This window comes from Cyprinus carpio, chromosome B12 (genome assembly GCF_018340385.1).
Source record: "Cyprinus carpio isolate SPL01 chromosome B12, ASM1834038v1, whole genome shotgun sequence".
NCBI classification, from domain to species: domain Eukaryota; kingdom Metazoa; phylum Chordata; class Actinopteri; order Cypriniformes; family Cyprinidae; genus Cyprinus; species Cyprinus carpio.
The window spans coordinates 10,949,000-10,976,411 of record NC_056608.1 but is presented as its reverse complement, the minus strand read 5'-3'; the positions used below and the strand labels follow the sequence as shown (position 1 = coordinate 10,976,411).

Genomic DNA, 27,412 nt, shown 5'->3' with positions numbered 1-27,412 from the left:
ATCTTCTTAGTACAGAGAGATCTGTGCTAAGAGAGCTCTGCAAAGCTTTATCTAGGCCAAAGTAATTTTACCCCACCTCCCTAGCACAGTCTGAGACCGTGAAATATTACAGGCTACATTGTGGGAATCCAATACTTTTTTTTTTTTTTGGTATCAAATTAAAAATAAAATTTAGTTTCTTTTTTATTATTTTGCTATTTTAATGTCAGATTATTTGATCTAGTTTATAAACTCATGAATATTCTGATATTAATCTGAAAGTGGTCATATTATGATTATGTGTCATGTAAATGCATTAACCTGATTTCTATAACCAGAAACAGGAAAGCACATATTCTGCTTTCTAGAAATTAAAATAAAACAGTTAGCCAATGGCTGTAATCAGAATTTAAACATATTCAGAATATCCACCATAACTTTTATTTACTTATTTATTTGACTTTTTGGGACTTTTTAATGCACTGTCAAGGGTCTGCAGATGAAAAATAAGCTTTCTGCTAATGCTGACAAATTTACAGTCATGTTCATTAATATGCATTGCCCCTGTAAACAAATTAACTAAGCTGAATATTAATTTATATTGATATATAAGAAATATGTGTGGAGTGAAGACTCAGTTTTCAACCCAATATTATGATTTGTGGATTAAAAGGGAAAAAAAAGGACATGAAGTAGAACATGTTCTAAGGTACTTTTTAAAATTAAATTGTTGTCCAAAATTACTAAAATGTAGCATAATAAACGGTAACATTGAGCATTTCAGACAATGGTAGTCTATTATTTGTATTATGCATATTACATTACATAATCCAGCAAACATAATCTGAATATATGAATTCTGAAAGTGCTGTGCATGGTCACTGTTACAAAATCAGGACAAATATAGCGTTTTTAGGGTCATTGGCGTGTCTTGTTGTGTCTTTATAAGCGTATGGATGTTGGGGCAGAGGTTTTTTTTATTTTATTTATTTTTTAATCGGGATTAAAGTGGACTCCAGCCATGCCTTCTATAATCAGATTGAGGAGCTGCTGCTCGCAAAATCACATCTGGATGGAGCCTGTGAGGGGGAGGAGTTAGTTTCTATGGGGATACACAGCTTCACAGTAATATAACAGCGATGCACTGCGTAAGTGTAATAACAATTCAAAACTCCGGTGGATCTGCGTGCTGTACAGTCCAGATTTACCGAGCGATACATGCACATCTGCACAGCCCCGAGTCTCTAAGGAACGATACAAGCGCACATCACTCTTTAACTGCAGCTTGTATCAAAAAGTCTGATGTCAAGCTGTGTGCAGACTCATGATTCATGCAAGACGGTTTAAGAAAGTGTCATCTGTCTCTTCTCTGGGAATGATTCACGGAACTGCGACTCACTGTTACTGACAGTAATTTTTATTTTCTATATTTTTTTTGGCGATCAGGCGATGGTGCAGAAATTGGGTGAGTTCATTCTTTTGAAATTAACTTCATACTCACAGAAAATGCAATTGCAAGTGCTTCTAAAATGTCACAAAGTTGCTTTAATAATAGTATATTTTATATACTGCATGAATCCTACAAAGCAATACACCATCTGCCTTGATGAATCACCTGCTGTGTTGCCTGTTCATTGCAATAAATTAAAGTTGATCGTACTGCTCAGTATTTGTATCCATCATTGGCACTTGTCTCTGAGAATTATTAATGAATTTAATCCATCTGAAACATTTGCTTGAGTTTAAATCCAGTTCATCTGACATTAGGCCAAAGCAGAGCTATTAATCTGTTGAGATATTTTTTTTATGTGTGTGTCAGACAGATCTGAAAGAATTTTAAGGATTTTACAGTATTTTATGTATAATATGAAACATTATCAACACATTTGCATGCAATTTTTTCCATGTACCAGTAACAAATTCTACAGAAGTTACACGTCTGTTTATTGTCTATCATAGTTTAGTCCAGATGGTCGCCTTCCAGTAGGCTGTCAATCAACATGTTTTTTGCACCAAAAACAGTAGCTCAGATGAGATGATTAAAGGCATTGTGTGTCCAAGTCTGCCTCAGCTTAAATTAATAATCAATAACTATTTATAGGGAGTGAATGTTCCACTATACATTGTGTTTTTACCCTATTGTAAATCATAGCTGAAATCTGATATGCATAATTCAGCAGACTTTTAGAGAAACCCAATCATTTTTACTCTTCCACACCAGATTATGGTTCATGCACATTTTTATACACTTATAGCCTATACAGCACTGTTGATTGTTCAGAAGGAAAGGTCTCTCTAACAACATGAGAGAGGTCTAACATACGACATGTAGATGTGCCCTTGATCAGTCTGTTGGTTTATTATTTCATCAGTCCATTTTGAATGAAGAAGGGATTAAAGAGAGTTTGCCAGTTGCTGGAGAATTGGTGTCACAGGGTTACATAACCACAGAAGGCAGTCTTTAACTTACTTTTAAATGCCTTACTTGACCTAGAAAGATAGTGCGAGATCTTAGCTTTTAATTCAGTCTGTTGACTGAACTAGAAAGGCCCATTTTTTCCTGACTAAGAGATATATAGCTTAGTCCGTCATTGTGGTTCCTTTGATGTACTAAGTAGTATTTTAGAATGCTGCAGCCTATAGGGAAACTACTTACAATTAATGGGCAAAGCCCAATGAATATTGGTTCTGTTATGGTCTATAAATGTGTTTGTGTATTGTGTATTTAAGTGTTACATAACCTCTTTTAAGTAGACCTAATGATCAATGAGTAAGAAAAATTATCATTATCCTGAAAGTGCCCATTGGCTTCGTTTTTTCTTTTGTCGAGCACAGAAAGAAAACAATAAATCTTATGGGCAAAGTGTATTTTCAGCACTTTAGGGTCCAAAATACATGCTGAAAATGTAACATAGACCAATCCACACTATTATCCAGACTAGAGTCCTGGGTGGGTCTAAAAGCTACCATTCTTAATTGGTTTAAGTCATACCTTACCTCCTCCCATGGACCTCTGACCTGTGGCCTTCCACAAGGCTCTGTCTTAGCTCCTTCTCTATTTTCTCACTATATACCTCTGGGCTCCATTCTAAGGAAACATGGTGTCTCTTTTCATTTTTATGCAGACGATACTCAAATCTATCTACCAATCAATTCGCAGCGATTACCTCTCTTCGGCAATTCTTAGAGGAGGTTAAATCACGGCTCGCCCCAAAATTTCCTCTTTTTAAATGAAGACAAGACCGAAGTAATTGTTTTTGGTTCTAATGAGAATTCTCAGTATATACTCCCTGATTTGGACAGTTTATCCATTTTTAGATCATAACCTATGTGTTCTTGTCGACCAGCATTTAAAATTTGATAAACATATCTCCTCCGTTTTCAGTTCCAGTTTCTATCAACTTCGCCTACTGTCTAAAATCAGAGACTTTCTCACTCCCAAAGCTCTAGAAATGGCTGTTCATGCGTTTGTTACATCTCGGCTAGATTACTGCAATTCCTTATATTGCAGTATATCTAAATCTCAAATTGCCCCAACCCTACTTATGCATTATGTAATAATTATAGACTCTAGACATTATTCAAGGGGCGTCACCTATAGAGATTTTGACTCAAGGGTAAAAATCAACAAGGTATTTGATGGCTCCAATATATTTGTGTTTTCAAACTTTTTTATTAATAAAATCTATGACTGTTTAAATAAATTAAACATGATTCATTTTGTTAATCCAGAAGTTACAAGAATTGTATAGATTTTTTAATAAAAACAAAATAATTACCTATCAAAGGGGAAAAATAAATATGATTTTGCTTGTTTTTAAAGCATTTAATTAAGATTTATTATCTTATTACAATTAACTGAAATCATTTTAAGCCATCATATATATATAGGGCCTCCTTTCAGAAGCCTTGTTAAGAACTACTGCCGTCGAGGGAGAAGAGTTACTTGTATTAGCAAAAAACTGATTTAGTCAATGTTTTGTAGTGCTCCTGTAGCTCAAGTGGTAGAGCATTGTGTTACGAAGCACAAGGTTGGGGGTTCGATTCCCCGGGAACACATGATAGGTAAAAATTGATAGCCTGAATGCACTGTAAGTCGCTTTGGATAAAAGTGTCTGCTAAATGCATAAATTTAATTTAATTAAATTTAATTTTTGTCCAAAACCAGCATTGCCAAAGAAAGGATCTTTCTCATAGTCATCATACTCTGTAACGCTCTAAAAACTGCTGATGGAAGTTGAAGCAAAATGACTGTGTTGTCCATATATCTTGAGGCAAAATAGTTTAATTGTCTTTTTTGCTGACTCAAAGATTTTTACTTGTGCTCTGTAGAGATAAATCATGGCAGGGATGACAGGAAATGAAGGAACTCACAAATTGGCCAGTGGGACCCAGAGACCAGGTTTACAGCTGAAGCAGGACACAGACCACAGAGGCATAGTAATCCAGCTGACGGACACCGAGGGTGAATGGGACAATCTTGATGACACTGACCTCATATTCACCTTGGACTGTGATGGCAAAAAGTCACTTAGCTCCTTCCGAAACCAAAGACCATGTTCGGTCGACATTCAGACAGAGGGGGAATGGGGTCTCAGCTCACCTGCATTCAATGTTCCTCCTTCTCCATCTTCTCTGGGTTCCTTGGGAAACTCTTTCCCCCCGGGGTCTGGCTTCCTTTCACCCACTCACCGGCCCCTGGCCAGCTTAGTAAAGTCATTATCTACAGAACTGGAACTGAAAGAGACTTCTCTAAAGCCCAAACCACTCCTCAGCCTCGTGAAGTCGATTTCCACCGAGCTTTCTCGCAGTGAGCCGGAGGTGTCTCAATCCAGGTCTGATTCCAAGCTCAATTTGCACTTGTTGTCGCAATTCACTCAGCCCAAAAGCCGCAGCGGTGACTCCCGCACCGCCCCTCCATCTCCAGTCAACTTATCCCCCACCGAGCCCAAAGCCAGCTTCTTCAAAATGGAGCTGGAGGACACGCGACGCAAGCTCTCTGAGGCCATGCAGGAACCTTTGAGCATGTTCAGTAAGATCATGCGTGAAGATAGTTTTGGAAGCCCCAAGCACCAAAGGAGCACAGGATCAGTGGACTCTCCAAGCTACAAAAGCTTTGGAATTGGGAAAACTACCACTGACCCGACTGTATCTGAATCTCCTAAAAGTGCTAGGAAAGCAGAAAGTGAGATTCTACCGGACTGCAAGTGGCCTGTGAGACATCGGAAACGGTGTGTGCAGAAATCCTCGCTTTCCCATGAGCACCATAGCAGACAGGTAGACACTGGGTCTGTGATGGAGTTCAGCATTCATGGCAGTGCATCCCAGAGCATCGATATGAATAGAACTGATCAAGATGCTTTGGCAGAAGATGTGACAGAACAATGCTCCTCTCCAGTGCCAGGAGTGGGTCTTGCCTATGTAGCATTTCTGTCATACTGCTACTTTATCTTTCCTTTGTCAGCGTATTGGTCTGGCCTGTTCCTTGGTTTAGTGTTTGGATTAATGTTGGGGCTTGTGCTGATCCAATGGGGCTCCATGAAACACTTTCCCACCAGTCAACAACATAGACTACATGGGACCTCCCATAATAATATACTCTTTGAAGCACTACAGAACAACTTACCATCTCTCAATATTATTTAAAAAAGAACTGGTGTGATAATCTGTACTGTACTTGTGTGTGTAAAAACTTACATAATATTCACCAATACATACAATTGGTTAAAAGATACTAAAAAAATAAAAACCAATACAAAAAACACAAAAACATACAATATATTAAAAAATACAAAAAAAATTTTTTTTGTAAGTAATTTTTACTTGTATTCATTAAGATATACAGTATAATATAAGTTGATAATATATATATATATATGTGTGTGTGTGTGTACATACGTATTTCTTGACCAAAAAATCAACAAAAACAAACTATTTCTGAAAAATCAGCATATTCAAATGATTTCTGAGTATGTATGTATATTTATAATTGTAATACATGTATAGGCTTCAGCATTGTGACCAACAACCCCAGATTTTTGTAAGGCAGAGTATAAATATTAAAAATGTATACATATATATATATGAATATATAATACAGTGTGTGTGTATACAGTGTGTATATATATATATATAAATATATAATACAGTGTGTGTTTATACAGTGTGTATATATATATATATATATATATATATATATATATATATATATATATATATATATATATATATATATATATATATATATATATATTATATATATGATGCACTTTTTTATATGACTGTGACTGCATCTGAAATTGCATACTTCCCTAATATATACTAGATTAAAAAAAGAATATGTGACAAAAGAAGTAGGCCTATGTCTGAATTTACAATACTCATAAAAGAGTAGACAAGAGTAACTGGATGACCTACTGCTTCTGGTTGGACACTACTATCCCATGAGGATTTGTGAAGGATTTGTGAATGGCGACACAACTGTCTTTGGTAGATCTCATGATAATGACAACATGAGAATGTAGTACAGCACATCAGATTAAATTCGCACTACACACATTATAACTATATATAACATACATTTTTAGTGATCGTAAAGTGATTACTTTTTCAAAATAAGTACCTACTTACAATTTTGGACACAGCCAATTTAATCTAAATAGCATAGATTATCCACCAGGGTGCAGAAGACATGTAGAAGACATGCTAAGAAAAGCAATAGAACAGCACCGCAGGTAACAACAGCCTTGCCGACTGCTATTAAACCAAAACCTGCACTTCAGTCTGTCAAAGCTTATGTCCTTTGGGAATCTTTTTTTTTACACAGGGAATGTCACAGTGTCTAAAGTAAGCCTTAAACTTGCTTTTCTCCAAAGACTGAACAAAACCTTCATTACCATTCGCTTCTGTGATTAATTCTGCTCTTCAGGGTCCGATGCAGAATAACACACACCCACTACTTGTCACAGCCAGCTAGTAGCTATAGAGCTTATCCCAATGCCCCACTTCTTTAGTTTGTCTGTCTCTGTCCTAAAACTTTGTGGTGAGAATTCATAGATTACAGAGTTGAAGTGAAATATTTCTGCATTCTAGGGCTGGATGAATGAGGTGTACGCATATGATCCAGAGACCTACTATCCATCCCTCATGCACACTGTGTATGTCACATTGGATGGACCCTGTTTGCGGCTTGACTACCCACGTAACAACATTCCCCGCTGGGCTACCTTTGACGAGCCCTGTTACGAAAAGCATTTCACCCACTCACGAATATTTAGACTCACTGGCAGCAAGGTCAGTGTACCACTGATTTTAAGACCTTAAGATGTGCATTTCCTTTCAGTGGTAGTGCGACACAGTTCTTCTTATGCTCTCTGAACCCAAATGGCTCGAGTTTTAATGTGGCAGAATGTTGCATAGATGTCACGTAATTATAATGTTGCCTTGGTAACAGGTATTTCTTCTGCCAATGGCTTTGGCACACAAGAGAGTGTGGAACAGGAAGTATCCGATCTGCATAAGTTTGGCTGAAGGAGAAAGAGCTGTGGAGGAAGATGAGATGGCAGACGGTCAGGAGGAGGCTCAGAAAGTAGAGAAACACCCTGGACCTACGACGAATGTTTCCCATCCTGTCACACTATACCTCTTTGGACGAACAGGGCGGGAGAAAGAGGAATGGTTCCATCGACTGTTTTCTGCATCCATTTACAATGGAGAGAACCATATTGAATCTAAATCTGGTGGTAAAGTTGAAATTAGTTTAACTTAAAGGGATAGTTCACCCAAAAATGAAAACTCATTCACCCTCATGTTGTTCCAAACACGTAAGGCCTTTGTTCATCTTCGGAACACAAATTAAGATGTTTTTGATTAAATCTGACCCTCCCATAGCCACCAGAAAGGTAGTAAGGACATCATTAAAAAAGTCACATGCATTGTGGCACTCATGAACGTGTGTCGAAGACTGACACGGAAGAGAAGAAATCATTGAATAAAGTAATTATTTTATATTACATTATTAGTTTTCTTTGCTCTTTCTCATAGTTTCACAACATTATGGTTGAACCACTGATGTCACATGGACTATTTTAACAATGTCCTTACTACCTTTCTGGGCCTTGAACGTGTCATTTGCATTGCTGTCTATGCAGGGTCAGAAAGCTCTGAATAATAAATAATTAATGACAAAATTTTCTTTTTTGGGAGAACTCCCTTTAAGTAAGGCTTAAAGACTTAAGTGAACTGAACATACAGTACAGTACATAAATTGTGTCAAATACATCAAAAATGTTTTTGCATATGTGTTTTTAATGTATCATATTTGATATATCAGGCTTTTATGGTAATATATGCATCACAACATTTCTATTGATCTTATCCATAAAGGAACATTTTAATTTTGTGGTTGTCAAAATCAAAAATGAATATATGCCATATATAAAATATTTAATATATAAATGTAATATTATATAATATAGTTAATAATAATGTTATAATATTGTTTTATATGAATAATATTTAATATACAAATTATTTATTTAATATATCAATTATACTAATAAGAGTATCGATACACAAGCCACTTTGTACAGTCTTGTAAGGATAAAGAAAGAAGGTGTCTCAGCTGAGAAAATAACATTTTAAGAATGTTTTGCTAACATTAAATTACAAAAAACATCATTTCTGAATTTTCTTTTGCCCTGTAGATAAATCTGCAGTTAATGAGGAGAACCCTTGGGGTCTGTCACATGGTGATGAAAGCTCAGTCAAGGACAGCAGTGAAGATGTGTTCCATATTGATCTGGTTGGCAGAGTAAAAGAGAACATTTTACCAGACTATACTTCTTACATGACCAGTCTCATCTTCTCAGCACATGCCAGTCCTCTGCAAAGCCCCTGCCAAAGCAGCACCCAAGGCAGTCCTACTGAAAAAGAGCAGGTGAGCTTCAAACAAAGAGGCTTTGTATCATTTTTGTCACATGACCATGTAAAAAGATCTGTGATATACAGATGAAAGTGTTTTTTAATGCTAAAAATGCCACCGAAGCATGTCAGATTAAATTGTCTACATGGCAGGCACATTTCACATGTCAAAGCACATTTATCAAGGGTGGCTTTACATGTTGGTGAATTGCTAATGTGTAAAACTAGGTAAAATATGTGGCTAAAGATCAACCATGAATTATTAAATGCTGCTTTTTCCTGTGGGGTGTGAGAAGTGTGTCAGATGCTTAGAGACAGCTGCTAAAAAATACAGTGAGTTTTGCCTCCAAATGCAGGAAATACTATTACAAAATTCGGACAGATATTTTACTGCTTTAAAATTTTCTCAAATATTAAGCTTTTCCTTGATAGTAGAGAAATTTTAACCCCATTCCAAAATTTTATTTTGTGGCACATTTTCATAATGTAATTAAAAATGTTATAAAACATCAAAGTTAGGAATGGGATTTATAAATCAGCTTATTTTTCATTGATGTTCATATTTCGCATGACGAAGACTGACAAAGAGAAGAAATTGTTGAACAGGTAGTTGTTTGAAAAAAGTATTCTCGTAGCTTCATAAAATTAAGGTTGAACCACTGATGTCACATTTTAACATTGTCCATACTACCTTTCAGGGCCTTGAACGTGTCAATTGTGTTTCTGTTTATGCAAGGTCAAAAAGCTCTCGGATTTCATCAAAAATATTTTTATTTGTATTCTGAAGATGAACGAAGGTCTTATGGATTTGGAACAAAATGAGGGAATTTTCTTTTTTGGGTGAACTATCCCTTTAACATAGTGCCCAACAATTCAGCATAGCAAGCTAATTAATGTATGCAAATATGTCTTATGTTCTCCAATAATAAACCTCTTGACATGACACAGTTTACCCCTAACATGGAGCAAGTTGTGCAACTGGACCATTTTTTATTTATTTTTTTCAGTTCAGTTAATAGAAATGATCTTGAAATATATTAAGTAGTAATGTTTTTACCTCTCATATCTAATTTATCCTTGCTTAGAGGACAATTTATTTGAAAAGTGGCACAGGGTATCTTCAATGTATCTTCATTAATCCAAAGTTTTTTCTTCCATCACCCCTTTTGGAGCAGACCTTTTGTTGCCATGATGATGAAAGAAAACCTGACTGGTTGAATGCACTTATTGGTCGGATCTTTTGGGACTTCCTCCATGAAAAGTACTGGGCTGATAAAGTCCAACAGAAGATTCAGCAAAAGCTAAGCAAAATTCGGGTAAGAGAACACACAGGAATTACAGGATGTTCTTTAACTGGACAAAGTGTGAGGAGCTAATGCTCTTTTTTTTAAAATCTTCCTCAAACATGGTTTCGAAAAGTGGCATAAATAGCTTGTGATATTAATATTCCTACCGTGTGTTTACGTGCTTCTGTGTGAGTTTACCATTTTATTCCACAGTTGCCTTACTTCATGGATGAATTGACCCTCACGGAACTGGCCATGGGCTCCAGCATGCCCCAGATAACAGGCACATCTTTACCACAGATCAACAGCAGAGGTTGGTAGGGCTCCTAAGAGCCTCTTATAAAAGAGCAGATTAGGTCATTCATCCATCAGGACTGTTTGAGCGTATATGTTATTATGTTCCTGCACTGAGCAGTAGATGAAATGTTATTATCCTTCTGTAATATCAGGGATCAAAGAACCACATAACATCACATCATTCTCCTCAGCGAATAGCAGCATGTCTGTGAGCAAGTGCACATGTGTGTTTATGCATTCAGCTGTATGGTAAAATGATCACTGTGAAGCATATGTGGGATGTATTATCCCCATGAGGAGTGAAGTTATTATTGTGTGGGGCACAGCATGCATCTTTTTCTCTCCGCCTCATGATCTCTGGGTGTTATGTAACACGTAATGGCTTTTGACAGAGTCTGGCTCCCTTGCTCAGATCTCATCCCATTTATGGATTTGTAAAGTGTGTTAGTAGACAAGTGAGTGTTTTATTGCACTATAATTATTTGAAATTTCATCCATAAACAGATCATATCCCTTTAATTTTCACTACAGACATATAGTGGTTATACTGTATATACATACACGTTGATTTCACATTATTATTTATTATTATTAACTAATTAATAGTAAATATTAAAATATTGAATGAATGTATATGAGATTAGCTAAAAGAAATAATGTCAATAATTAAATATATATATATATAGAGAGAGGGGGGGTTATCACAAAAAAATCATGCATTTTTCTGAATGGGATTTCTTTAAATAAACAGTGATTACTGAATGTAGAAGTTTTTGTTACTACAGTTGGAACAACAACATGTAATGTCTCGGTTACGTATGTAACCTTCGTTCCCTGAAAGAGGGAATGGAGATGAGGTGATCTCGCTTCAAGAGACCAATCTACTTTGAGTGTAAACTAAACGAGCCATTGCACATTGGCATGCAATTATTGCATCCAGCTGCAGCTGATCATAGCGTGAGCATAAAAAGGCAGCAGGTGCAATGCATACCAGGTTTTCGCTGAGGAGCTGAGCCTGTGACCCGGCCACTCAGCGGTGGTACAGCAGCTGTGGCGACGGGACGTGACATCACCGTTCCCTCCGTTCCTCCTTTCAGTCAGTCACTCTCGATGTCACATTGGTGACCAAAAATTGGGATACTCTACCAAAGCGCCATGGATGCTGCCCCTTGCAGTGCCCTGTGCGAGCCACCTGCGCCCCTTTTTGGTGTAGGCCAGGGCTTGCAACAAGAAGACCACTCACCGTTGTCATAGCACTACCCACTCAGTGAGATTGGATAATATGGAACCCAACCTTCTACCGGTTCTGGAGAATTCATCGAGTGAAGGCCTGGTGCCGGATGTTCTGCCATGTCTGACTGCCGAGGGAAGTGTTGGGGGTTGCCCAGCCCAGATCTTAATGAATATTTGTCAGCCAGGCGCCACGAGCCAGCGCCCAGGAGGATGCAACACTCTCTAGTAGAGTGAGCTCGCAACCTGAACAGGCAGGACACACCCTGTGCCTGATAAGCCAGGGTGATGGCATTCACAATCCAGTGGGCAATCCTCTGCTTAGAGATGCCCTTCCCCTTCTGCCAACCTCCGTAACAGACAAAAGAGCTGGTCTGAGGTCTCTGGTCCTGTACAAGCCTAGAGTGGCTTCGTTCCCTCCTTGCATACTTTTGTACTTGTACTAAACATGTGCTAAACAAAAAAACTAAACTAAACTAAACCAAAAATGCGTGCAGGTCCCTTACCCTCTTGAAGCACTTCGCTCCAGCCCTTGCTGCAAAAAAGAAAGCATGACCCTGATTGGGCATCTCCGGGGGCCTCCATGACGAGAAGAACACCACTCGATGAACAGGTTCCACTTCAAGGTGTAAGCATGTCTCGTAGACGGTGCTCTCACCGAAGTGATGGTGTCCACTACCTTTTTGGGGTAGGTCACCAAGAACCTCCGTGTCCTGTCCAGGGATCAGACATGAAGTTTCCAGAGGTCTGGACGCAGGTGCCACAGGGTGCCCCGTCTCGGAGTCAGTAGATGCTTCCTCAAAGGAATCTGCCAGGTAGTGGCTGTCGCGAGGAGCACGGTGCCACAAGCAAGACCTGCTCCTCTTCCTCCCTGACCTTGCACAGCATCTGTACGAGAAAGGCTCACTGGGGGAAACGCATACTTGGACAGGCCCCACGGCCAGCTGTGGGCCAGTGTGTCCATGCCGAGTGTTCCCTCGGTTAGGGAGTAGAACAACTGGCAGTGCGACGTTTCTGGAGAGACAAACATGTCTACCTGAGGGGCTCCAAAACATCTCCAAATCAGCTGGCCGAACAGGGATGGAGTCGGCGCTCTCCCAGGAGTGTAGCTCAAGACAGCTCGTCAGCTGTACGGTTGAGCGGGCCTGGAATGTGAATGGCATGAAGTGACCTCAGAACCTTCCGACTCCAAAGGAGGAGGTGGCGGGCGAGTTGTAACATGCGACGGGAGTGCAGACCACCTTGTCGGTTGATGTATGCAATGGTCACTGTGTCGTCTGTTCGGACCACCACGTGCTTGCTTTGTAAGATGGTTGCTTGCTTTGGGATGGTTCAAGGCAAGGCTGTTGGTGGAGGCATCCGTATAAACCACAGAATGCTTGGAGACCTGTTCCAGGGGCACTCCTGCCCCTAGAAATGTAAGATCTGACCACGGGGTGAAGGCTTGGTGACAGGCCGGTGTAACTAGGACCCGATGAGTGCCGCGCTGCTCTTGTACTGATATGCCCGTCCTTCAAACGCAAACCGCAGAAATGCTCTGTGGCGTGGAAGAATCGACACACAAAGGTACGCATCCTTCAGGTCGGTTGCTGCAAACCAATCTCGGGGACGGACACACCCGAAGATGCGTTTCTGCATTTACATGTTGAACAGTAACCGATGAAGGGTCGTAACCCACCACCTTTCTTGGGTACAATGAAGTAAGGGCTGTAAAACCCCGTCCTCATTTTGGCTGGAGGGATCTGCCTCAGCTATGCGATTCGGTTCACCTGGCATCCCCCCAAGTACAGTGGCATCCGCTTCACTACAGTGAAGGCAGCCGATGCTCCTGTCTTGTGTGCAAAGATCGTAGTCTTAGGACACAACTGCATCGCAACCAACAGCTCCACCAGGGGGACCTCTGTATACACCCTCGCTGCACCACCGTCTAGGGTGTTGAGGGAGGAGGAAACATCAGGCTGGTTTCCGGCAGTAAAAGGTGGCATCCATGACCTGGTGAGCTTCTCATGCACTTCTGGGAAGAACTTCCTGAGAACCAGCGTGAGCCACCCCGAGAAACCAGTTATCCAACCTTGAAGGCTCGGGACACGATGGAGGTTTCCACTCGAGCCCTACCTTCTCGGTGGCCCAGGAAATCATAGCTGTCATCTCTGGATCCGATTCAGTCATTGCCACCTTCCCGGAGGGCGGCAGCGCAGATGAATCTTCCTTAGAGAGCTCTCCCTCTGATGCAGCAATCGACATCCGGTCGTTGGGAGGAGCACCAAAGGATTACGCTGGTACTTCCGCCTGGCAGCAACCAGGATGAGCACTAGATCACGGCAGAGGCAAAGGAGCTCTGCCCCCCTGGAAGAAACAGAGTCTGACCCACAGCTCCGAGATGGCCTTAACAAAGAGGCACCCGTGAAGCTCTTTTAAAGAAATTGCTCTTTCAGGGAAATGCTCTTTTAGTGCTGAGGCGCACAGGGGAAATTGCTGCTTGCAGCACAACAGGGGGGTAGTGCAGCCTGAAGTGTGCAACCCACTCGACACCGAACGACCACCGCTGAAGCGTCGTACTACCACCACCAGAAGCTTCCAAGAGTGCATTGAACTCGAAGCTCACTTGAAGACTGAATGAAGCAGAACGATGTTGTTGCTCGGCTCCGAAGCTAAAAGCTGGTATGCATTGCACCTGCTGCATTTTTATGCTAACACTGTGATCAGCTGCAGCTGGATGCAATAATTGCATGCCATTGTGTATTGGCTCATTTAGTTTATACTCGAAGTAGATTGGTCTCTCAAAGCAAGGTTTAAAAAAGTACACTTCCATAATGTACTTAAAGTGATCTATTTTTGCGCACTAATTTTGTACTTAATATACTAAAAAGGATTCTTCAGTACTTCTTAAGATAAACCTAAGATCAACTAAGTGTACTCAACTGTGCTATTTTGGGACACCATGAATATGAACTAAAATGCAGTTTTAACGTACTATCTCTGTATTTAAAAAATGTATTTACCACTTGTACACTTTAACCCATCTTTCATACACTAGTACACTCAAGTGTACTACAAGAATAAATAAATTTTTTAAATACAGACATAGTATGTTAAAAGCACATTTTAGTTTATATTCATGGTGTCCCAAAATAGCACAGTTGAGTACACTTAGATGATATTAAGTTTATCTTAAGAAGTACTGAAGAATCCTTTTTAGTAATGAAAATAGAGCACTTTAAGTACATTATGGAAGTGTACTTTTTTTTAACCTGGGAACTTTTGCTATTATTACATTTCAGGGGAAAAAAGAAACTTGTCTTGTTTTTGTGTGTCAGGCCTTTGGTTACATTTTGAGGTGGAGTACACAGGAGAACTACAGATGACTCTAGAGACCAAAATCAACCTCTCCAAACTTGGGAAGGAGGGAGTCCCCGAGGCAGAGACAGAGTTGGAGACCATTAATGTGTTGTAAGTTTTTGGAGGATAAAATGTATTTTTCTGAGACAAAAACTGTGTCATTATATCTCAACATAGCATAGACTCTGTAAAGTCTATTAACCTATACTACCATACAAAAGTTTGGAGTCAGTTTTTTGAAAGACATTGATAAAACATTGATAATAATGTGACCAAGTTGTGGTTGCTGAAAATTGAGATATGCCACCACAGGAATAAATTACATTTTAAAATATATATTTAAATAGAAAACAGTTATTTAACTATTACACATTATTAATGTTTTTACTGTATTTTGGTCAAATAAATATAGCCTTTGTGAGCAAGAGAAAAAAAATCATACTGACCCCAATCTTTTGAATGGTAATGTATTTATTTTCTACTGTGGCATGGTATGTTTTTTTTTTTTTTTTTTTAATCAAAGTATTTTCATCGACTTTTGGAGCCCACTGTATGCTGCATTGTTGTTCCTTAGACTCAGTACCATCCTAGTCCACTTGTGGGTGTATGTTTATGATATCTCGTTATGATGAGGTCCTATTCAGATATGTTCTGCAGTAGCAGGTCCAGGCTCTCTGTGCTGGCTGACAGTGATGAGGAATCATCAAGTGCAGGATCCTCTGATGAAGAGGAAGTTTCATCTGCTGACACTCAAGGAAGTCTGACTGAAAAGGCTATACCTGGTGTTGAGGGGTAATTATTAAATGAACCATTTATATTATTCATTAAACAATAATTCCCTGAGATCTCGCAACTCTTTATTATTCGGATCGGAAGTATCTCAGAAATGCCATTCTTGTAAATTAAACATCAATATGTATGTGTCTTGCTGACACCACTCATGTCCTTAAAAGGGGTGGTTTACCCAAAAATGAATTTTTTATCCTCAGGTTGTTCTGTTCTGTAGTTGTTCTGACTTTCTTTCTATAACGGAAACTATATTGAGATTTTTTAGGTGAATGTCCATGCTGCTTCTTGTCCACACAATGAAAGTGGATGGGGACCAGGAAAAACTGTCCATACTTTCAATGTATGGATAAGAGCAGCTTGGACATCTCACTAAATACCTTCTTTGGTGTTCCAGCCAAGAAATAATACAGGTTTGGAGTGACATGATTTTGGGGTGAATTATGTTTATAAAGCATCATCTCTTTAAGTTCTTTGACAATAAATGCAGCTTAAAATAAATCAAGGCCACCTGATGAATAATTTACTTTGCTTCCCACAGGGCTGCAGCTGGAGGCAGTACTAGTAGGCGGATTTTGAGATTTGTTGACAAGATTGCCAAGTCAAAGTATTTCCAGAAGGCCACAGAAAATGAGTACATTAAAAAAAAGATTGAAGAAATGTCCAACACCCCTCTGCTGCTTGCAGTGGAAGTTCAAGAGCTCTCTGGAACACTCGCCATCAACATTCCTCCTCCCCCCACTGACAGAATATGGTACGAGCCATTCTCACTCAGTTGAACACATGCTGTTAATGTTGCATTAGGGACTGAAGCTTTGCTTAAGCTTACACAGCGTCTGCAGAGATTATCTAGAGCAATCATGCTCCTTAAAGTTTGGTGTCATTCACTCTTGAAGGGTTGACTTTGTTGTAATTAAATTTCAATTTGAGGTTTATGGATTAGAGACAAGTGTAACACTGTCTACTAACTGGGCTTAATGTGATGAGTTCAGTGATGCAGTCGCAGCCAGACAGAAGATATTTGATGTTTCAGGTGCAGTTATGAGGAGCATACTTTCGGACAAAAATAAGTACTTAATAGTAAAATAATAAAAATACTGGTAACACTTTAGATTAGGGAACACATATTCATTATTAACTAAGAGTTTTCCCTCAATAAACTCCCAATTTGATGCTTATTAATAGTTACTGTAGCAAGGTGGTTGCTAAGTTTAGGTATGGGTTTGTATTAAGAGATCTAAAATATAGAAGTCGTGGCCTAGTGGTTAGAGAGTTTGACTCCTAACCCTAAGGTTGTGGGTTCGAGTCTCGGGCAATACCACGACTGAGGTGCCCTTGAGCAAGGCCAAACCCCAAATGCTCCCCGGGCGCCGCAGCATAAATGGCTGCCCACTGCTCCGGGTGTGTGTTCACGGTGTGTGTGTGTGTGTTCACTGCTGTGTGTTTGCACTTTGGATGGGTTAAATGCAGAGCACGAATTCTGAGTATAGGTCACCATACTTGGCTGTATGTCATGTCACTGTCACTGTCATATGGTCATGCAGAATAAGGCATTTATAAATGCTTTATAAGTATTAATAAACAGCCAATATGCTAGTAATATGCATGCTAATAAGCAACAATAGTAAAATTTGGTTCTTAAAATAAAGTGTTACCAAAATACTACTTATTCTTTACAAGAATACCCTTAAGTGCAAACCGAATATTATATAAAATGCAATTAGCTGAACTATTTGTGTCAGTTTTGAACTTATTAAGTAGGACTTTAGTACATCTTTATATGTAATTTTATAATTACTTGAAATATGTTTAAAGTGTACTGCCAAATGTACTGACAAGAATCTATGGCAAACTAAAAAATACTTTAATCATCATTCTATTGAAACTTGAATGTCATTTATTTGGATACATTTGTAATTACACATTTGTAATGATAAAGTTTACTGATGAAGCAATTTTAAGAGTGGGAAAGCAGCCCACTCTTTGCCTATAAATCGTTATATCATTCAGGATTGCAGACATGTCTTTGGATACATGCCCCAGATTTGTAAGTGTTTTGTTGGTTCTCTCTCAGGTACAGTTTCTGCAGACCCCCGAAGCTTGATCTAAGAGTCAGACCCAAACTGGGAGAGCGAGAAGTGACTTTCTGTCATGTAACTGAATGGATTGAAAAAAAGCTGCAGGATGAGTTTCAGGTTTGTTTTGATATGATCTCAGGAGCTTCACTATAAATTGGTGAACATGTTAAGCATATGGCAGCTAATTTAATTTAAAGGGGTCATGAACTACCTTTATTTATTATTTTGTACTGTTGTCAAGAGTTTTACATGAAAAAACATCAGAATTTATAAGTAATGGGTGACATTATTGCCAGATCCAATATTTTCGGAACAGCATTTTCTTTTAGTTTCAGACTTCATGAAAATCCTGCATCGAATTGTGCTTTGTTTATAAACGAATCTGCTGTAAAATGATGTGAACAAAGGACCAAGTTCTTTCTGACGTGGTCTGGAACTTCATTAAAAATAAAGTTCATTCACCCTGTCTTTCCTAACGTTGGGATCAGAAGGAAGGCAACACAAAGACAATTATTTGCAATTATAATGTAAAATGTTTACATTGACCCCCACAACAAATCTTGTCCAATTATTTTTCCAGAAAGTTTTTGTTTTGCCCAACATGGATGACATTTACCTGCCGCTAATGCACTCTGGGATGGACAACCTGCCAGCTTTCCCACAATACCCTACAAAGCTCTCCCAGCATTCCTCTATGGCCTCCACTGACAGGTGTGATCTGGAACATTCTGCAGAACTACAGTAGTGCCTCCTTGTGGAACAGACATGACAATACACCAGTAACAGAAGCTCATTTAACTTCTAGTATAAGCTTCATTCATTCGGCTTCATTTAAACATCACAGCACAAAGCAAAATGTCAGTAGCTCTCACACATATTCTCTCTAAATATATCAGACTTCTCCTTATACAGTCATTACAAGGCACAGTGAGTAAATTTCCTATCATCCCGGAAATCCAAAGCAGTTATTCTAATCATACCAGTGGCTTAATGTGTGAATAAACCATTTTATTTCTTTATTGTGTTTACAGTATGTCCTGAGGACAACTGATTATTTGCTGAACTTCCACAATGGCTCAAATTAGACAAATAAGCATTAGTAATAATCAATAACTATCAAATTTATTTAAGAATTCATATTTAGAATGAAACACAACTCTTTTGGAAAAAAAGTCTTACATTACAGCGTTTGCTTTTTACATCATAAATGATCATATAATATCAAAGGCAGTTTTTGTACGATTTCACATTTTCTTGTCAAGTGTCACTTCAAGATTGTAATATCCGAACTTAAACAGGCATTTGAATGTTACAAAAATTGTTTTTCTTTTTAATATTTATGCATTAGCATCAATGTCTCACTTTATAACCTCTCAAAGCTGTCGAAGGAATGTGCAAAGAAAATCTTCACTATTTTGTTTACCATCATGCTTTTCTGTTTTCTCAGTAAATCTGTAAAATTGTGTGTTGTGCTGCCCTTAAGAGGATAGTTGACCCCAAAATAAACGTTTTGTCATCATTTGTCACTCATGTTGTTCCAAACCTGTATGATTTTCTTTCTTCTGTGGAACACGTGGATGTCACTGTTGTTATTTTTATTTTTATTTGACATTTTTTTGGACCCCATTTGACTTTTATTGTATGGACAGTTGAAACATTCTTTAAAATAGTCTCTTTCATGTGTCACATATTAAATTAAGTTATATAGGTTTGGAACAGCATGAAGGTGAGTAAACAAGATGCCAGTAACTTTAATTTTTGAGTGAACGATTCTCTAAGTTGACTATAAAAGTGGAAAGACACATTTAATAAAACGCGCACACATAAAAAACTAACTTGAATGCTCTCTTTGAATCACTATATAAATCTGACTCTTGAACTGCTGCTGTTGGTGTGACGGTGTCTGCTGCTGCTCGGACTGGCGGCATTAGCATCAGTCCGAGCACTGGTTCCCTCCTCTGCTTCAATTTCCAGATCTCCAACCTCCAGGCTCTCACACATCAGGTTTATCTGCCTCCTTATTTGTGCCATCCGGCTTTGCATCCGCTGCATCTTCCTGCGCAGGTTGGCTGCGATGGCCCTTTGCTTCCGCCGCTCGGCTACATAGCGCTGCTGCAGCTCTCGGTAGCAGTTATGTTGGGCCTGATTCTCACGGACGAGCAGCGTCCCGCAGCCCATGGGACACGGCTGTCGCCAGTGGCTGCAGCTCTGATCATGCGCCTGCGCGTCCTTCCTCAGCACCTGCTGCCCACAACCCTCATGGGGACAGAGCTGCCACTCATACGGACAGCTGGAGATGTGGAGGTACTCGTTAGAAAGTGGGAAAGTGGCCCTGCAGCCCTGCTGTGCATTTCGACACTAAGAACAAAGTATGGAGTTGTTTCAAATTCACAGTTTAAGCACTAGAACTTTAACTACTATATTGTATTTTAGACTTGAGTTTTAAAAAAGTTGCCTACCTTGATTGATAAACGGGCAATGGATTTACTCAGCTTAAACAAAACCAGCATTTGGTTCTGGTCGATAGGCTGCCTACAACATGGGCATTTCACCTGTCTGAAACAACACCGACTCAGTACCATCATTTGCTCAAACATCCAATGAGTTACTTCAAAATAGAAGTAAGATTAAGTAACTTGATCAAAAGTGGCAGTAAAAACATTTACAATGCAATCAAAAAATTCTGTTTCAAATGAATGCAGTCTGTTTACCAAAGAATCTGAAAAAACAACAACAACGGTTTCTTCAAAAATATGTACAAGTGTTTCAGAATTTTTCTTGAATACCAAATCATCTTATGTGATATTTAATACTGGAGTAATGGCTGCTGAAAATCACAGGAATAAATGATTTTTAAAAATACATTCATAAAAATATATTTGTAATATTTCACAATATTACGGTTTTACTGTATATTTGATTCAATTAATGAAGCCTTTGAGAGCTTAAAAGTTTTCTTTCAAAAACATGCAGATGAACGGTTTCCAAACAGGATGTATGATATACATCGAATTAAGATAAAGATATAAGATATAAGAGAATCTCCCAATTCAGATGATACCGGTTATACCAATTAAGTTACAAATACATTCCTTGCAGAAGACATGGTTGCATTTAATTCTCACACGACTTATTTTGCCCTTAATCTGGTTTATCTTATTAAGTTGTTACCTTTTCATCCACTGTAAAATACATTCCTTGCAGAAGACATGGTTGCATTTAAGTCGTACAGGACAGCGTAGAACTGCTCTACAGATTACACAAATCAGATCTTCATCTGGGGTCTCCACAAACTGCTCCACTTCATAACCTCCAGTCTAAAACCAAAATGAAATGAAAAAAATTAATATATAATCATTTAATTTGTATTTTAATGTCATATGGATACTAGTATAATTACTGTATTACTGTAATTACTGTAAAATAATTAATTTTTTTAATTATAAATTACTCATGTTGCATTTTATTTAACATACTGTAAGTTTTAGCTTGTAAAATATAAATATATACTGTATATGTTTTTTCACAAATATCTAATTTTATATATAATGTAATTAAAAAAAGGAAAAACTCACCATTTTGACTTGTGATACCAGGGCACAGCTAATACAGATGCTGTATATGTTGAATAATTTGTAGAGGCAAAAAGACAGGCATCTGTCAAAACATCCCAAAGGAGATCACTTGACCCTGGATCATTCAGAAATGCATTACAGATGTCCCATCTTCTCTTCTTTTCCATTCTAGCACAAGTCACGAATGTGGTTAGCACCTGACAACTTTTTTACACTAACCACTGGGACCCTATTTTGGTACCATCTAGGTTTTACTTATTAGACAAAGGCATTTCTATGGAAACCAGTGAACTTCAATGACTGCCTGCTCTAGAGGCTACAAGCCCTATTCTCTAAACACACAGGTATGAATGGCCAATGAACACGCAGCAGCATTCTCTGCACAATAGAACATATCATAAATCATTATATGTGAAAAAAATATTAATAAAGTGTCATACACTTTAACTGAATGTATGTCCCACACTTTAACAGTTAAACTATGTTATTTGAAAAACTTTAGCAAAAGCTAAAATGTTTTTTTGTTTTTTTGTTTTTACAATAAAGAAAACACCAGTTTGTACTGGTCACCATTCATATGTAGAGGGGAGAATAGGGTAAGACCGGTCAGTAGGTAAGCTGTGCTTCTTATGGATAAAATACATAGTAGGCTACACAATTGTCTTAAAGGGATAGTTTGCGATTGGCGATTGATAATGGATAGTGTATTTCTGGTATCAAGGTCGCGCTGTTGAGGCTCACTGTTTGTGAGAGACTTAAAAACATTATTCAGAATTATCACAAATTCAAGACATGGGTGCAGAAAATGTATATATTTATACCACTTCATATAGTTAATCAATTTCACATAAAGAGCCTGTTTTTTTTTCTCCAAAAATGACCATGATTACAATTTTTTTTTTACCTAGTGTTTGCATTATTTCAACAACATAAATAATTCCAAATAAAGCCACAGCCACTGATCTATAATAGAGATCAGTGGTCAAAGGGCTATTTTGCGTCTCTGAGCAACATGGCGGTGTTTCATTCCAGAATGAATCCAACATTAAAATGATTCAGTTCAGTCGAAGTGACTCACTTATTAACAGTGACTGCTGCCACCTACTGGCGATTTTAATTTAAAAAACAAATTATATCTTAAACAACTAAACAATTTCAAATATCAGTATTCAACGTTTTATGTTTAATATTTCAAAACATTATTTATGCATTTGTAATAATAGGCGTTTGTAAAGGTAAATAAAAATATGCAGATTTGAGAATGTAAAAGCTAATAGAACACTGATGAAAATATTGCTTCAGAATAAATTGTTACTGTAAATATGAAGATTTTACTGTATCTTTAAGATTGTATTGTACAGTATTTTATCTTCTGCCATAAAGATGAAGATTGATATTTTGTTAAAGAATAAACACATTGTTTTTATGTTCTATTATATGTGTTTTAACTACTTTTTGTATGTTGTGTATATATATATATATATATATATGCGTCTCTGCTTGCACAGACCAATCGTTTTGTGTCTTTACACATCAGTGTATTGTCACGAGCCACAAGGACTAACAAAGCTTTGTTTGTGTATGTTTTATGACTCTCAAAGCTGTGATTCCCATCCACTTACATTATACGACTGACAGACTGCAAAGGTTTGAGTTAAAAATCTTTGTTTGTGTTCTACTGAAGAAACGGTCACCTACATCTTGGATGCCCTGGGGGTAAGCAGATAAACATCAAATTTTTATTTTTGGGTAAACTATCCCTTTAATTAATGTTTTTCATTGTATTTTTGGCACTCACTTGTTTACCGGTAGCATATACAGTATGTGATTATTGAAATTTTAATGTGGATAACAGAATTCAGAAAAAGTAAGATGAAACTTACAATCAAAACCACTGTAATTTCCAGAAAACAGGAAAAACTGGAAGTGGAATAATCAATGTAGTGAGCGAATGTAGATATTAGACTTTAAAGTTATTTATCTGTCGCATTTAATACTGTATTATCCTTTGCCATGTTGACATGAGGGGAATTTGGGAGGACTTTGGATACACAAATAAGGGTAGAATACTTTATAATGACTATTAATAATCAACAAACAAGAATAATCAGAATGAGCTTTATTGCCAGGTATGTTTAAATATATGAAGAATTTGTTTTTGTGAAAAGCTTCCACAGTGCAACAGAATGACAGAGTGACAGGACAAAAACAGATAATAAAATAATAAAAATAGAACAATAGGGAATAACAATATACAGATAAAAGGGTGACAGTCTGTTTCTGAGAATGTCTGATTAAATTTTCCATATAAGGAAATGCAGCTTCCTTTAAATAAATCTCAGCCACTCCTTATGTTCATGTTTAAAGTTTACTAGCAGTAGCTGACTTTATTATCTTACCGACATAATTACACAGAGGAACTTTCACAAGAACAAACTCAATTCTTTGATGATGATAACAATTACACTTATATTCTTAAGATAACACCATATGTATAGTAGCACTGAGTGGAATAACTGGTGTTCTACACTGACAGTCTCTGTAGTTATCAGTGTTTCATTATATGGAAATCTTTGAGTACTTGCTTCTGTATTCTATTCAGTTAGACTATTCTAGAACTTGGTTCATCTTTTTGACAGATACTTATGTTATACATACATATAAATGTTTGGAATAATTCAGTGTCACATGGTCCTTCAAAAATCATTCTAAATATGTTGATAGACCAGTGTGCTAATATGCTTTATGTGTGTGAAAATATGTGCCTGTATATATTAAATTACCAGTTCCCATGAAAAAATGTCATGACATCAAAAGCATTAAAATGAAGTTAAAACATTTATTGAAACTTGTGCAGGTATATATACAAAGTACAAATATATATATATATATATATATATATATATATATATATATATATATATATATATATATATATATATATATATATATTCCAGTATGTAAGAACATTAGCTCCAGGATGAAAGATAACAGTCTGAATACAACGTTAATAAAAAAAATAAAACTGTGTGAAGAAAACTTTATTAAGAAACTTTAAATATGTACACTGTAACTAATTTTAACAGGTTATGTTTAATATATTTGATTAATTCAATATTTATACTATTTATATAGCCCCACCAAGGATTACAAAGAACCCATATTAAAATTGTTGTATTATACTCAAAGGCGATCAAAAAGAAGGTATAAAAACAAAGAGTCTCTCATTGTCATATGCACCCCTTTCATGCTCTCCCTTCATCTACCATGACTTCTGTTTCAGGGGCCAGGCGTGCTGAAGTCGCCAGAGCAACTTTTCGGGTGTAAGTTGTGCAGCGACGTAGGATCTCCTGAGTTTGTGGTCTGGGTGGCACCCTGGGAACTCCAACTCCTTTCATTGGGTGATCAGTGTCTGAGCTGGTGGGGCTGGACTGACCACTGGACATATCACTTTCATTGCTGTCTCTCTCTCTATCCTGCTGTCTCAGGCCCTCTTCCCCCTCTGAGCTGGACATACTTGGGCTCATGGAGGTGCTGTCTGAGGAACTGAAGCTGAAGTCGGCTCCATCATCACTGAAGCTGCCAGCTTCCTCATGCTGTACCGGCTCTGACAGCATTTCCAGAGAGTTTGATTTAAGGAAACTATTCATTCTGTTTTGTGAGCGGACCTGAGGCTCCAGTTTGAAAGAGTTACTGGAGGACAAGTTGATAGTGGAGCTGTGAAGTTTCCTCTGAAGTGACTGAAGGCCAAAGCTAGGGCTGCTGTAGAGCTTCAGGTACATGGAGGGCACATAACCTGCCTTTCTGTTATATCTGTGAAAGGAATAAAAGATTTAGGTAACAGTATGTTTTGTATGGGGAAATCTCCATGTACATGTCTGAATCATTTTAATATATATATATATATATATATATATATATATATATATATATATATACTGTATGTCTATTCATACATCTGTCTTACAATAGTTTGTAATTTGAGTTAACAACTTTAATTACCTAACAAGCCACCAGCCATTATCAGACCTCTGTAACACCTCCACAACAGCGCCGATGCTAAGAGAGAGCTCATCTTCTTTTTTTGAGGTGTAACTTCTTGTAGCGCAGTACAGAGAACCTAGTAGAGCAAGAAAATGTTATATTAGCAAGGTTATCTTTGGAGATTCATTGCAACAGAAAGTTTATGTAACAACCGTGTCTTACTTTCAAAGGTTGATGAATCAAACTCATCCTCTTTCTCTTCCTCTTCCTCATCACATAATTCCAAGTAGGGAGCAGGAAACCAAGCTAGACGTTTATCCTCATTCTCAACAAGCCACCAACCTGTTCAGAACCAACGCCCACACAAAAATATCAATTGACTGTAAAGAAGTTTACTATACACTTTCGTTTATCTTGTTTATAGTAGAAGATACATACCTGCTTTGTCTTTGATCAACACATCCAGTCTTTCATCCACAGCTATTTTAAATGGCCTGTTCTTTGTATCTTTGGTCTCATATGGAGCCACACATCGATATGTCTTGGACACAAAAGGCTGGGTCACGTTGCCATTGCTCAGATGTTTATTGGCTAAGTCAGGTCCTCCTCTGACAGTGTTGATGTTGTCTGATTGCAGAATCATCATACTGCAGGGAGAGGAGAGCAGCTTTAACAGACATTTACTGCACAAACACTTTCCACCTGGTTCATATTAGCAATAAATTCTGGCAATCATAAACAGATCAAGTCAGAAATATGAACTGAACTACCGTACATATTATACATGTGTTTGGCAAGCTGAAGCTGTCTGCTTATTTGCTGCAGGGAAATAGTCTACATACCTGTTTTGGGTATATTCTGGCCGAAGCTCCTGTTCAGTTGGCAAGAAGAATTGAATAACTTCTGTGGAATGTGATACAGCTGTGTCACACTGCAACAGGTTGGAACAGTATTTCTCCAGATACTTTAGACGAGACACTGACTTATGCAGACCATTCAGCTGAAACGAAGTCACCATGAACTGGGCTGCAAACAACAGAAGTGATATTTGAACAACAAAACAAATACAATTTGGATAAAAAAAACCTTTAACAGGTGCCATCAGAGGGTTAATGGCCAGAGTTGCAACTAAAGTTCAGCTGTATGTTTTCTTCCAACATAAAAATGTATTACAGTAATGCATTATGTAATAATAATAATCATTTATGATTATCTGAAAGCCCTTGCATATGAGCATAACAAACCAGTAATGCTACTTTATGCATGCTATCATAGGCTTAAAGCATTATATTTACAATAACAGGCTATTTTTTGACATGAGTGAAATTACTATATTTAAATGTGACAAAACTATGTACATTTTCATCACCTAAAAACTGCCAATCAATCATACCTCCAAATCTGGGAAGCACTCTATCTTCTTTGCGAAAACGGTTCTCCACAGTAAACTTCTTTTTCAGTTGCCTCTGTTAAAACAAGAAAATCTAGTTAGCTGGTGATTTTTACACTTATAGTAACCATTTGTGCTATGTAAATGACTGTAAAACCTACATGGAGCGTTTTGAATTCCCAAAAGGATCTGTACACTATCAGTTCAGTCTGGTCTGACCATAGCACTGAAGTCATGAACTTCTGTAACAAACAAGCAAACAAACAAATTAACAAATTATCTTAGCAATATTTAAAGTTATCCTACTAATATACAACATATTCATACTTTGTCCTTGTCTTTCTTCATTACTCCTATAAGTTGGACGTCGACAGGAAAGCGCGGTTCACTCATGGCTGAAGCGGTTTAGATAGACGAGATCACGGTATGAACTCTATTCTCTCTAGTTCTCTTTCAGCATCACCAGCATCCTCATCCTCATTTATAGCCAGCCAGACATGGGCGTGTTGTTTATCTCACGTGAACCTTTACAGAAAGCTGAGCGAA

General features: G+C 37.8%; 3 protein-coding genes across 4 annotated transcripts; 1 reads left to right on the top strand and 2 right to left on the bottom strand.

The window, feature by feature from the left end:
- The first annotated feature begins 926 nt into the window (after window positions 1-926).
- On the top strand, window positions 927-19,752 carry LOC109056265 (testis-expressed protein 2-like). Of its 2 annotated transcripts, none has more exons than XM_042735316.1 (12): window positions 927-1,444; window positions 4,312-5,614; window positions 7,070-7,272; window positions 7,433-7,721; window positions 8,685-8,917; window positions 10,077-10,217; window positions 10,401-10,500; window positions 15,032-15,164; window positions 15,714-15,845; window positions 16,381-16,593; window positions 17,914-18,034; window positions 18,498-19,752. In XM_042735316.1, exons 2-12 carry the CDS (start codon window positions 4,321-4,323, stop codon window positions 18,660-18,662), a joined length of 3,024 nt encoding a protein of 1,007 aa, XP_042591250.1. In that variant the 5' UTR covers window positions 927-1,444; window positions 4,312-4,320; the 3' UTR covers window positions 18,663-19,752. The 2 variants fall into 2 exon arrangements, with proteins under 2 accessions (XP_042591250.1, XP_042591249.1); XM_042735315.1 differs by having other exon boundaries at window positions 933-1,444; window positions 15,711-15,845.
- On the bottom strand, window positions 19,729-21,721 carry LOC109056584 (RING finger protein 151-like). The gene is made up of 4 exons (XM_042735318.1): window positions 21,493-21,721; window positions 21,089-21,234; window positions 20,377-20,473; window positions 19,729-20,275 (listed from the first exon to the last, which is right to left on the bottom strand). The coding sequence occupies exons 1-4, from the start codon at window positions 21,493-21,495 to the stop codon at window positions 19,775-19,777; spliced, it is 747 nt and encodes a 248-aa protein (XP_042591252.1). The 5' UTR covers window positions 21,496-21,721; the 3' UTR covers window positions 19,729-19,774.
- A 2,752-nt stretch (window positions 21,722-24,473) lies between these two features.
- Window positions 24,474-27,412, bottom strand: noxo1b (NADPH oxidase organizer 1b). The gene is made up of 8 exons (XM_042735317.1): window positions 27,194-27,412; window positions 27,028-27,108; window positions 26,870-26,942; window positions 26,319-26,502; window positions 25,915-26,123; window positions 25,699-25,818; window positions 25,495-25,612; window positions 24,474-25,305 (listed from the first exon to the last, which is right to left on the bottom strand). The coding sequence occupies exons 1-8, from the start codon at window positions 27,257-27,259 to the stop codon at window positions 24,738-24,740; spliced, it is 1,419 nt and encodes a 472-aa protein (XP_042591251.1). The 5' UTR covers window positions 27,260-27,412; the 3' UTR covers window positions 24,474-24,737.

What these genes read in the sequence shown, in the direction of transcription:
- LOC109056584 (XM_042735318.1), bottom strand. An exon ending in ATTTTACAGTGGATGAAAAG is followed by an intron (nt 20,474 to 21,088) that starts GTAACAACTTAA and finishes GTGTTGTTTCAG; the next exon opens with ACAGGTGAAATGCCCATGTT. An exon ending in TTGCCCGTTTATCAATCAAG is followed by an intron (nt 20,276 to 20,376) that starts GTAGGCAACTTT and finishes CTTTGTTCTTAG; the next exon opens with TGTCGAAATGCACAGCAGGG.
- LOC109056265 (XM_042735315.1), top strand. Translation starts at nt 4,321, where the DNA reads ATGGCAGGGATGACAGGAAATGAAGGAACTCACAAATTGGCCAGTGGG. An exon ending in TTAGACTCACTGGCAGCAAG is followed by an intron (nt 7,273 to 7,432) that starts GTCAGTGTACCA and finishes CCTTGGTAACAG; the next exon opens with GTATTTCTTCTGCCAATGGC. An exon ending in ACCACAGATCAACAGCAGAG is followed by an intron (nt 10,501 to 15,031) that starts GTTGGTAGGGCT and finishes TTTGTGTGTCAG; the next exon opens with GCCTTTGGTTACATTTTGAG.
- noxo1b (XM_042735317.1), bottom strand. Translation starts at nt 27,259, where the DNA reads ATGAGTGAACCGCGCTTTCCTGTCGACGTCCAACTTATAGGAGTAATG. An exon ending in GTTGATCAAAGACAAAGCAG is followed by an intron (nt 25,819 to 25,914) that starts GTATGTATCTTC and finishes GGTTCTGAACAG; the next exon opens with GTTGGTGGCTTGTTGAGAAT. An exon ending in AATGGCTGGTGGCTTGTTAG is followed by an intron (nt 25,306 to 25,494) that starts GTAATTAAAGTT and finishes TTCCTTTCACAG; the next exon opens with ATATAACAGAAAGGCAGGTT.